Here is an 11,857-nt window from a genome sequence, read left to right on the forward strand (position 1 = left end):
ATGTTTCACTTCCATAATGGCTGCACTCCATACAAATACTTTCAGGAAAGACTCGATGTTAACAGATTTCTCTTCTCCAGAAACGCTTCCCTTGCCTTTGCCAATTTACATTTTATATCCTCTCTACTTCGACCCTCATGAGTTACTTTGCTCCACAATACGAGAATTGGAGCTTTAATAGTGGCAACTATTTATTTACAGCTCGTACAAAATAGATACGTGTTTCAAAGTTTTACTGACCTTCAAAGTAGCCACCAGCATTGTGTATAATCCGTTACCAGCGATGTGGAGGACGTAGGATACTCTTAGCAGTGCCAATTGTGTTAACAGTTCGAGCGGCGCGGTCTATTGCCCAACGAATTTGTAGCAGTTCTGAAGCGAATGCCGTGAAGTGTTTCCTTCAGTTTAGAAATCGAGTTGAACTCACGAGGGCTTAAGTCAGGGGAGTGCAGTAGATGGTATAGCACTCGCTTGAACATATATGCAGGGTCCAGCCAAGCCTGCAAGTTTCTCTGCTGTACTTGACCACTAATGGGACGTGTGCAGTTTCCTCAATACATTGCTGGAGTCAGTCGTAATCAGAACGGTGCTCTGTGCAGTTACGCGTGCATCATGTCGGAGCTAAGTGAATTCGAACACGAACAAATTGTTGGTGCTGATTTGGTTGGTGCTTCCGTAACCGAGGTACCGAAGTGTTTGGTGACTTAAGAGGCACAACATCGAAGAATTTTACTCCAGACAGGGAAAGTGGAGAAACATCATCAGCTAAGTCACAACGTGTACGAAAGCAAGTGTTGAGTGATCGCAGCAGGCGGTGATTCAAGAGGGTTGTAACGAGAAATAAGGGGATGATACCTGCAAAACTCACTGCAGAACTGTGTGTTGCACTCATGAAACCCGTCAAGATCGAAACAATACGGTGGGACACAGGGTGAGTTGGAAATCCAAAACGACCCATCAGTGATGCAGATGCCCATAGAAGGAAAACGTGATGCTAATCCACAGAACTTGGGCTATGGAGCAATGGAACATTGTGATTTGATCGGCTGAATCTTGTTTCATACTGTTTACAGCTTCTGGCCGCGCTAACGTGCCAAGAGCAAAATAGGACGGCGTTTCGGTGATGATTTGGGAACTATATCACGGTATTGCATGGGCACCACGATTACTCTGCAAGGTCACGTTACTACAAAAGATTAAGTGATAATTTTGGCGGATTAGGCCCATCCCATGGTACATTTTTGTCCCCAAATGGTGATACTGTGTTCTAAGACGACAGAATCCACTTTCCTGCATCTCGCATCGTCCAGGACGAGGATGAATTGTCGCAACTCCTCTGGCCATTACACTGGCCATTGTGCCTTTATAGTCTTCTTTGGAGAGAAGGATCGTGATCGCTATCCACCTCCGTCATCAACATCTGCATTTGCACTATTTTGCAGGAAGAATGGTATAATTTTCCCTTGGAAACCATGTAGGACCAATATTTGTTGATTCGGACACGACTGAATGCTGTTTTGAATGAAAGCGGTTTTCCTACACTGTATTAGGCACGGTAATTGTGATGTTTTTGGTGTTTCCATCTTTTTGTCGACCGTTTTTATATTGGAAACGTTATAGGTCCCATTACCTTTGTGTAGGACACACCTAACGTTGCTTTAGTTTATGTGGTGCACTCGCCGTCCGTTAAAACATACATGGGTCTATTACTGAAATATTCCTCGAGCCAGCCACATTCGAGAAGAGACTGCTTGTGGTTGTATCTTGGATAGTACTCTTCGGCGCAGTACAGTGTCTACAGTCCTTAGGAAGATTGTGTTGCTGCGTGCATTTATTGCTTGCAATATGTAGTTTTTGATTAAAGCCTGCTGTGTTTCCCACAAGTGGCTTTTCCTGGAACCGTGCTGAATCTCTGAGAGACTCTTGTTTTCCTACAGGACCGAAAGAACGTTTGAGCTTGAATGTTCTCACGGATTCTGCGACATATGGACGTCAGCGATTTTGATCTGTAATTCGTTGCATCCAGTGTCTTTCCCTTGTTGTGAACTGGAATAATCAGAAACTTCTATAGTCAAACGAAACTACCCGCTTCGCGCGAGAGTCTCGATAAGTACCCGATAGGAAAGGAGCTATTTTCACGTTATGTTCGGTGTAAAATCGAACTGGGCTTCAGTCATAGCTTAATGTCATGTCCGCAGAAAGTAGTCAGCACTCAGTAAAGATGTAGTAGCAGGCTCGCGTTGTATTATTTTACGAGTATACAAAAGTTTCTACAATTAAAGAAATATTTTATGGCCAAGCTCGCGTTTGAAAATACTTCTTATTGACCCGTTTCAACAGATACAACCGTTATCTTCAGATCTTCAAAAAAATATTCTTGTTGTATGTCATGTTCCATTATGCGTTCACTACTCATGCCATGTTAACATTTTAGCGCAGAGTATATTTCACATAGTTTTTCAAAAATAAAATTACAAAGAGTCTCGTCACAAGTAAACATGTTCACAACTATAACGCACCTTGTAGAACTTGGAATGTCTACGTACGTAGTACTTCTTTGATGCTTGTCAGTTTCCAAGATCCACAATACATAGAAAAAGTGCACATTTATGCCAATGTTTACAATTAATTGACGAGTGAAACACGTCTTGGAACGTGCTCACTGCACAACTATGCATTTCGAGTGAGAAGGTTCCGTGAACATGCCAAGTTGTACAAGGTGAGTTTTAGGTGTGTATATTTTCCTTGTGACAAACCTGTAATTTTATTTTTGAGAAATTTGTCTGGAATGTGAAATATGCTCTCCAATACAATATTAGCATCGTATGAATAACGAACACTCAATGGAACATGACATACAACGCAAAAAATATTTTGGAGATCTGAAGATGGTAGTTGTATGTGTGAAAACCGGTCTTCGCTATAAAAAGTTTATTTAAAGAACATATAGCTCGCCCCTTCTCATTTCTGAATATGAGAAACTTCAGTCAGTATATGCAATCAAATAGTAATGTCCAAATTAGAGCCACTCCACAACACTCATTTCGTATGGAATCCTCAGATCACTGGCAAATCTTTGAGGTGGGCACTTCTTAATCGTGTGTTCTATTGCTTACTACTCCTCTCAACAGTCACAGTGAGTAGCCTAACGGAAACCCCACCTCCTCAAAGTATAATCACAGCTTCCTTGATCCATCATAATGCCGTTGAGTTTCGACCAGATTTGTCGTGGTAGCTGGAATCCCTCAACGTCTTTTTCGGATCTTGAGCCAGGTGAGCAGTGTTCAGTGAATGTTGTTCGCTGTTTGGAGATCATGCCAAAAGAACTGATGCTTTCTGAATCAAGCCAGAGTATTTTGCTTGATTTCATACGAGCTTAACAGGGAGAGCAGAAGAGTGGATTAGATAAATAGTTGCCGACCAATCTTGAGACTGACAATAAAGAACGATTCTCCCATTGTGGTACTCCAAGTTTACTTCATCTTTCACCTCATTTCTTCTGTTCTTCGCTCATTTCCTCAGTTTGTCGTTCCTCTCTTCTGTTCTTTATTCCTCTCCGTTGTTCTTCACTCCTCACCACAGTTCTTCTCTCCTCTCCTCAATACTTCACTCCTCGTCTACTCTTCTCCGTTTTTTACTCCTCTCCTCTGTTCTTATATACTGTCCTATGTTACTCACTCCTCATCTCTACTCCTCTCTCCTGTTCTCGTCTACTCTCCTATGTTCTCCTCATCCTCCTCTTATTCCTCTGCTCTTCTCTCCTATTTTTCATTTCCTCTCCTCTCCGTACATCTGACGATTTTGCGGAGTGTAAAAAATAAGTTGAGTGGACGGTACGTTCTCCAACCTACAGCGGTATACGGTTTACATCCGTGTTGCAGGATGTGTTCGACGGCTACACGATCACGGAGTGGGTGGAGCAGCGGCTGTACCCGCTGGTGCGAGACCTGGAGCGGCTCCAGCAGGACGCGGTGGCGCTGAAGGCTGCACGCACGTGGCCGGCGCGGCCGCTGCCGCCGCTGCAAGACCTGCGCCGCCTCGGCATCCCCCTACCAGGAGACCCGCCGCGGCCGCCCCCGCAGTAGCCGCTGCACGCGCGCCTGCACGCACAACCCAGCCTGCCGAGGCGAGAGTCGCCCAGCCTCAACACCTCTGATGTGGTCTCATAGCGCTGGCCAATTCTGAGCCGCAACACATCCACCTGCCGACACCTCCTCTGTTAAGCAGTCGTCTTCTGTCGACGAAGAAGTGTACACGACAAAGTCACTTTCGTTTGGGGTGCCATTCGTCTGTTTACTGTAGTGGCAAAGTATTTTTTCGACCGTAACAATTAATAATATCAGTTATCAAAGTTTTTTACGACACAATTCTAGTATTCCTCAGACTCACACTGTCCTCATTCGACTATAAAGAGATTTTAGCTATAGTTGTGATAAATTCCAAGTCGGAGTTCTAATTACATCCTGATGCTATTGCAAACCGAACGAGTATTTTACATACTGGCTACACTCAAGGAAAGATATACTATCCCAACAATTTACTCGCTTCATCAACCTCATTACTTACTGCAACACAGTCCACCAGCGGGAAGCAATCTGTGTTCTGCCTTTAACAAAACGCTTTTCCTAATTGCTGCAGCGTTTATGTTCAAACAAGAACAAATGGAGCACTATTAACTCACTATCGTATTTTACAACTACCTGCTTTCATGATCCCTGTCAGCAACACACTGAAGCATGTATGTAATCATGAGTTCTGTGTATCAGCAGTCTGTTTTTGATAGAACTTTATATTTGCCTCCACCTAGTAATATGCAAAAATGCATTGGTAGCGTGGTACCACTGACACTACAAGCAGTAACAGCAGTTCCAGTGTACCAGTAGACATGACCACTTGATGATATGAAGGATTCAGATTAGTGTTGATAGAACAGCTGCAGAAATACATTCACTTGTTACAGAACTGCAAGAGGTGTCAAAACACTTCTCATTGATGCATTCACAAAAGTTGTGAGATAAAGTGATGAGAAAACAAACTGTAGAAAACCACAGGTGTAAAAAAGGAAGGAAACAAAATGAAAGTAGATGAAAATGAATTTCCATTTATTTTGATTTTTATATTTTTTGAGATTAACAATTCTTGACATATTCTATAATTGCTGGCAATGAGAACAATTCCCTATTTTTCAGCTGACATTTAAGCAAATTGATTGGTAACAATAGTCATGTATCTTGAGTAACAGATATTATGCATCACACAGAACACTGTGTGTTAGATCACTTGCTGTATTTTATTCAGCTGAAAATGTTCGACATAAAGCTGTTTGGCTTTTAAGCTATTTATTAATAAATTTATAGCTTACAGTAACCGTCATGTAAGAGAAAATATGTCACAAAGGTTCGAAACTCATTTGATAATACTCAGTCAAGAATTTTCTAAGCTGGTAGTGGAGGCTGTAAGAACTTTAATGAAAGTTATAGGTAATGAAATTCAAAACACTGACAAAATTAACGAGACAAAAAAAGTAGCTGTATGTGTCAGAACTATAAATGACATGTATGTTGCTGTAAATGTTTACAAAGCTTAGAAAATTCTAATTCATTGACATATTTTAACAGTCTTATAAGAAAATGTGAAGTGGAACAACTTTGTAAACATGGACCATTTTGCATTTGTTGATGTTTACGTACATGAAAATGTATTTTATGAATTCTGGTTTATTATGGGAGCAGAATGAGAAAGTATAACCAAAATGATACGGACATAACACTTTGTTGCAATGTCTGAATATGACATAATTGTAAATAATGATGTTAAACAATTATTGGTAAGAGACTTTACTTTATACATTTGAATTGGAACCCTGTGTCAGATTTGGGGAAACACCACATCTATGTATGGTATGATAAATTCATGTTTTCCATCTCTGATTAGTATTTACCATGTAAAAGTAAGTGTTTACATATTTGTCATTCCCATTGGTTTAGCTGACTTGGCCATCTGCATGTCATCATTCTTATATACACTGTGAGCCACTGATCTCGTACATTCAAAAGTCTCTATCAGTATTGCCTGATGTTTCAAGAGACCTTCTGATATTTGTGTTGACTAAATAAAATGTTTTATAGTTGTTTATACTTAACAGGTCTGACTATTTGGAGAATTTGGAATGGATGTTGGAAAGAATTATTTTCAGTGAATATATGTATATATATGAGGAGTATGATAATGTAAATCAGTATTTGCAAATTATTAAATGTGCCTGTGGCTTTAATTGCAGCCCTAGTACTGTTCGTGTTGTGTAGTGTTTGGCCACATGTTGTGCAGCACCAACTGGGACCAACTGTATAACATTATTTCTGACACAACGAACTCAAAAAAAGTGATGGCACATTGTTTAAGTTTTGCTGTTCTGTTTAACAGCTGCTATGTAAATAGCTTAAACTCGATTAAGTGTTAGAGTGAGTGTGTTTACCCAATGTGTTGTGTGATTCTGGTTGTAATTTGAATGAACTATTACATCTTGAAACAGTATCAGCTTCTAAAATAAATTTGATGATAGTTTGACACAGGATAATATTGCTGTTTCAGATAAAGAACATTAAAGAAAGAAAGAATGCTGTGTAATAATAAAAATATATTGTTTATTATGTGAAGTATAAGATCTCCTTAGGGAGAAAGTATGAAAGGACCTATATGACTGGATCAAAAAGTATTTATAATTCATAGTTATAATGGCTGTTACATAAACAGGAGGACAGTATCTAGTTTAATGAACACTGAATGCTAAGGAGAGTGAAATTTTATTTTCATCCTCTTTGCCTATCCCACCCCCACAAATCACTTATAGTCTGTGTTATTTTCTCAAAATTCACATTCCTCAAATCTGCATTGTTTTGAAATGTGTTTTCTCTTTATAAACAGTATTTACTACAAGTACTTTAAAAATGCAGGACTGATTATGTTAAATAGTTATTCATGTGGAAATTGTTTTTAAAATAAAATACTCTGCATTTTCATTTCTGTCTTTGTGCACCTGAATCCAATTCTTTATAACTGACAGCAAAGATAATAGTTGAGACTAGTGGTACTACACAGGTGAATAGACTCAAAAGAACTGTATAAATTTATTTTGAATTACTTTACTTTTTTTAAAATAACTGGTCACTGACTAAAAGAAATCATAAATAAAAAAAATAAAAGAGACACTGGAAGCATAATAGTTACTATTTACTGTCAAAAAGCAATTAATGTGTCTTGATCAGAAATGGGACTTTTACTTTAGATATGAATGAGCCACTACACATTTCAAGCACTTAATGTGTTGTTAACCAGTCTCTGATTGCTTGAATCATATGTCTCACAATTAACTTTCATTGGTCACAATCGCACCAACTTTATTTCTTCTAGCTTTCATTGTAAAACAGTGGATGAAAACAAAGGTTTTGTGTGTAATAGAAACGCCATGGACAGGACTGATCTGTCACAAAAAACCAAATCAGAAACTTTATCTCAGATGGATCTTGGTGTTCTCTTTGGCATTTCATTGAATTACAGATTGTTGAGACATAGGGCAACCTGTCATAGATTTGTTGCTGGGCATAGTCTCAACAACTTTAATACAAGGACAGTGTCACAAGCATTAAAAACATGAAACTGTGATCTACTGGCACTTTTTGTTTCTTCAAAGATAAGTCTTTAGTCTTAAAAAGCCATCACCATGTGACAACTTGCTATTAATATCAATGGGAATACCACATAGCAAAATATGATATGAAGTTCTGACAGTTGTTTTTAGCATAAACAGTTATACTTCTTTATACTTACACAAATTTTGGGCATACATTTATATTAAATTTTACTTCATTACAAAATTGCTACTGTTACAGAAACTAACATTACAACAGTCCAGGACATACTTGTAGTTGAGATATGTGAGTAAGTGCATTGCATGAGATACTATCAAATTTAATGAACACATTGACATTTCAGCTGACCTCAGCAGTTGGAAATTACAGATGGAAAAGTTCCCACAATTTATGATGCTACTGATGTAAAGCATTCGGTGTATGTCTAACTTTAGGTGGAGAAGAGAAGGAAGCAATCCACTGCCTCATCTGTAGACACAATGGCATAAATTGTCAATTCTTATGGACATGCTCTTAGTTTACTAACAACACACATGGAATCCATTAATATCTATTAATTTATTGCTATAGTATATGGATTTTAAAATATATTTACTAACTTTTAAGGGAATTTCAAATAAGAGTAAGTTTTTTAGCATTGATATATTTTAAAGAGATAGCTAATGACTGGCTGTCAACTTAATATTAGAGAATACAGCATTTATTAAGGTGCAAACACATGGTAAGTATGTAAATATGGAATTTTGAACAAAATATTGTTGCTTTTAGTAAGAAAGGAAAAAAATAGCCAACAGGTCATAACACACATCATGATTGCATATGAATTTATAATTTGTATTTATTTAGTGTGAAACTGGAACAGTCATTTACTGCTATAGATCATGCTTCATAAGATACAATTCTATTTGCCACAAAGAAAATCATACGGAAGGAAATTGGGAACAGCAACTTCTTTATAAAAGAGTATAAAATATAAAAGGTTTAAATGCAGTTTCAATAGCTGTGAAATGAAGTACTAACTTTTTCACAACAGTACATTTTAGATCACTCTACACTGATGTTATGATGAGGGTACCATCCTTTCTCAACAAAAATCATTTTGTTTCTGAATGAATCTCTCACTGGAACCCAAAATATGCTGTGGCGTTCAGGTACACATGAGAACTTTAATTAAAACAATTTCTAATTACACTATTAAATTTCGGGCATGCAGCCACACCAGTCTTGCAACTTACTCTGAAGATGGCCGGACAGTATGTGGCCGAAGTATCAGTAGAAGAGATTTTATTTGCATGGCTGCGTGCCCAAATTTTAATAGTCTATTCATTACACTGTGAAAAGTTGAAAATGGACATAATTTCTAATTGTTTTAACTTTTGCTGATTGTATAGGTTCAGCTTATGAACATCAGTATACTTTCTAAGTCTGCTTTGGTTGTCACTGGAATAGCTTTCATTGGTATACCAAATATCGTGGAAAGACTGTTATCATGCAAGGTGTTCACTTCTTTGATACCTCCCTTCCTATACCTTGTTGCCTCCCTCGCCCCCTCTGCCATACTCATAAACACACACACACACACACACACACACACACACACACCAATCGAAAAGATACAGAAATTTTATCAACCATTGAAATAAAGTTTTTAATGGTGCTTGGGTGGAATGCAGCACTGCAAGTGCATCATGGGCTGCGGGAAAACTGGAAAAGTAGTGAATCAAAGTATCCAAGGCTGGTGTTACCAAATAAAACTGAAAAATTAAATTGACTCATAAGATGGTTTGGTGTGGAAAGAAATATGTGAAAACTATTAATTAGAAGGAGGGAGAGGACTATAGGCCATCTATTAGGAGATCAGGTAATCACGTCCATGGTGCCAGAAAGGTGCTTTGGTGAGCAAAAATTGTCAGGAAGGAAAGAGATCGGACTATATAAAACAAATCATTGAAGACATTGGATGTAAGAGGCTGAGATGGAGGGGGACTTGTCATGGGCCATATCAAACTTTCTAAAATAGATGCTGACAAAAAGAGCAAGAAGACTCTATGGAAAGATCAGAGAAGAGACTATAGTTCATTATACAGGAAAAGTTATTTAGGAGCAAAAAGTTAAATTTCATCTGTGGAAAATTTATGGCTAATTTTTGTTCTGTAAACGAAGCAAAGGTTATTGTTGTTTTATTCATTTACCTAGCAAAGGGTAAATAAAAAATGGTGGATATTATTATTCAATACATGTGCTCCAGCTGGATTAAAAAAATGCAAGAGAAAGTGAAGAATCCTGGAGTTCAGAACAAAAAGTAATCTTTCATCAGAACAATGGAATTCAGTTTGCTTTGACAATTGAATATTGAGGGATTTGGTGGAACATTTACCCTGTGTATCAAAAGAGTAGTGACTACTCCCAGATCTTAGTGAAGATTTTGATGGTACTGAGTAATTCTTCAATTGGCAGTACTAAAACTTAAAAAGTGAAAGAACAGCAACATAAACACATTTATTTAACTCACCTTATGAGTGTACACTTCAGATCCAGACAGAGAGCAAGATATACTGCCTTACACTATACATGAGGCTACATTGTGTGGTAACTGTAGTGCTCATTATGTCAGTTTGACAGAAGGAGGAGGGACCCTATGATCAATTTAAATGAATCAGACACAATTTAAGTGGATCAGACAATCATTACATATGAATGTAGGTCTATACCAAAGTTACACTTTTCCAAAAACATTCCTAATACTACTCTGCTTTACTTGACAAGATCCTATTGGATGAGGTTACCCACATCTTCCTTCAACCTTTGAACTAACCCACTCAGCTAATTATAGTACAGATCTACAGTGTAATCTTGGTGTAACTGGGCATTTTGCACATTGACAACTCGTTGCCAGAGGTAAAAGAAGTGATGAGTGGCAGCAAATCCTAGGACTCATCAGGTATGATTGATCTTCCAAGAGATCAGTACTACATTATGCAGTCCTGTTCAGATGCAGCTGATGTACACCTGTCTGATTCCATTGCACCTACTGGGCAGGCAACTCACTGTTGTACCTGACAATAATCGCACACTCTGTGTTAGAATGTGGATCAGTTAGGCACATATCGGCACTGTAGGTAGTTAGTACTGGCAGTGATATAAAATTCGTATATCACCATTTCAGTATTTCTATGCGTCTATTCTGTATTGCATGAAAGATTAAAAGAGAGCTGAAGACTGAGTATGCATCCACTGCTACCCATGTCTCATTTTCAGCAATGATTCTGTTTCGAAATTGCTATCCCTTTTCATGTATTAGACGATTTTATCATTTTTTAATTGTTTATAACGAACAAGAGGTATTGAAACAAAAAATTCTAGCACCATTGAAGCAGAAGCAGTCTAAAAATATCATTTCTTTAAAAAAAGGTGTGTCCATGTGCTGAATCTGTCTCATAGGAACCAACGTTGTTCCACATTCAAGAGGTCCCTCGAAACAAAAGATTCTTCATTTATTATGTGTGACTACTGCCACTTCATAGTGTGCTCCTCAATTTAGTGTCACTCCACTCTCATTTACTTGTAGACATATAAACCTTTAGTTCCTTTTAATTTATTCCATGTTTTTGTTATAATCGTAGTATCTAGCCTCTGTTACTTCAAAATATATTTGTTATTCATATTGGACTCCATGTGGCTGAAGACATGCAGTAAACCAAATCTTAAGTCCTTAGCATGCATTGGTGCTCTTTTTACAGAAACATCAGTCTTTATGAGAATTTTGAGTGGCTAAAAGATGTTCCTCCAGCACGGAAAACCACACTGGAGCTGAAGTAATTGGCTGACAGGTCTGTGAATTTGAGGTCTACAAAACTGCTTGTTTCTACATGGTGTTCTGTCTCTCCATATAAACACACCAACGAAACAAAACATTACGACCACCTGTTTCACAGCGTGTTAATCCTTCTTTGGAATGCAGTACATGAACGATTCTGCATAATGTGGATTCAAAAGTCCAAAGGAATGTAGCACCAGGTGACCATGCACAGGTCACACAGTCCTCTTTAATTGTGGTTTGGTGGTTTATACATTAGTCAGTTAGTTAGCATGGAGCTGCCATCAGATAGCATCCCAGATACGTTCCACCGTTCCACCACTTTGCGAAGACATGAACAGTAGTTCACTATCAGACTCCTCAAACCATTGAAGCATCTTGTAAGCCTTGT

The 11,857-nt window shown here is 38.1% G+C and overlaps 1 protein-coding gene across 1 annotated transcript in view; it reads left to right on the forward strand.

The window, feature by feature from the left end:
- LOC124795734 (hexosaminidase D-like) overlaps positions 1-6,997 on the forward strand; it is a gene marked incomplete at its 5' end in the record, with an annotated part of 172,114 nt that extends 165,117 nt beyond the window's left edge. The window contains one exon of the mRNA XM_047259817.1: positions 3,882-6,997. Within this exon, the coding sequence (XP_047115773.1) occupies positions 3,882-4,085 (204 nt within the window). The remainder of the gene's footprint in view (positions 1-3,881) is intronic.
- Positions 6,998-11,857: the final 4,860 nt, after the last annotated feature.

Source organism: Schistocerca piceifrons, chromosome 4 (genome assembly GCF_021461385.2).
Source record: "Schistocerca piceifrons isolate TAMUIC-IGC-003096 chromosome 4, iqSchPice1.1, whole genome shotgun sequence".
Taxonomy (NCBI): Eukaryota; Metazoa; Arthropoda; class Insecta; order Orthoptera; family Acrididae; genus Schistocerca; species Schistocerca piceifrons.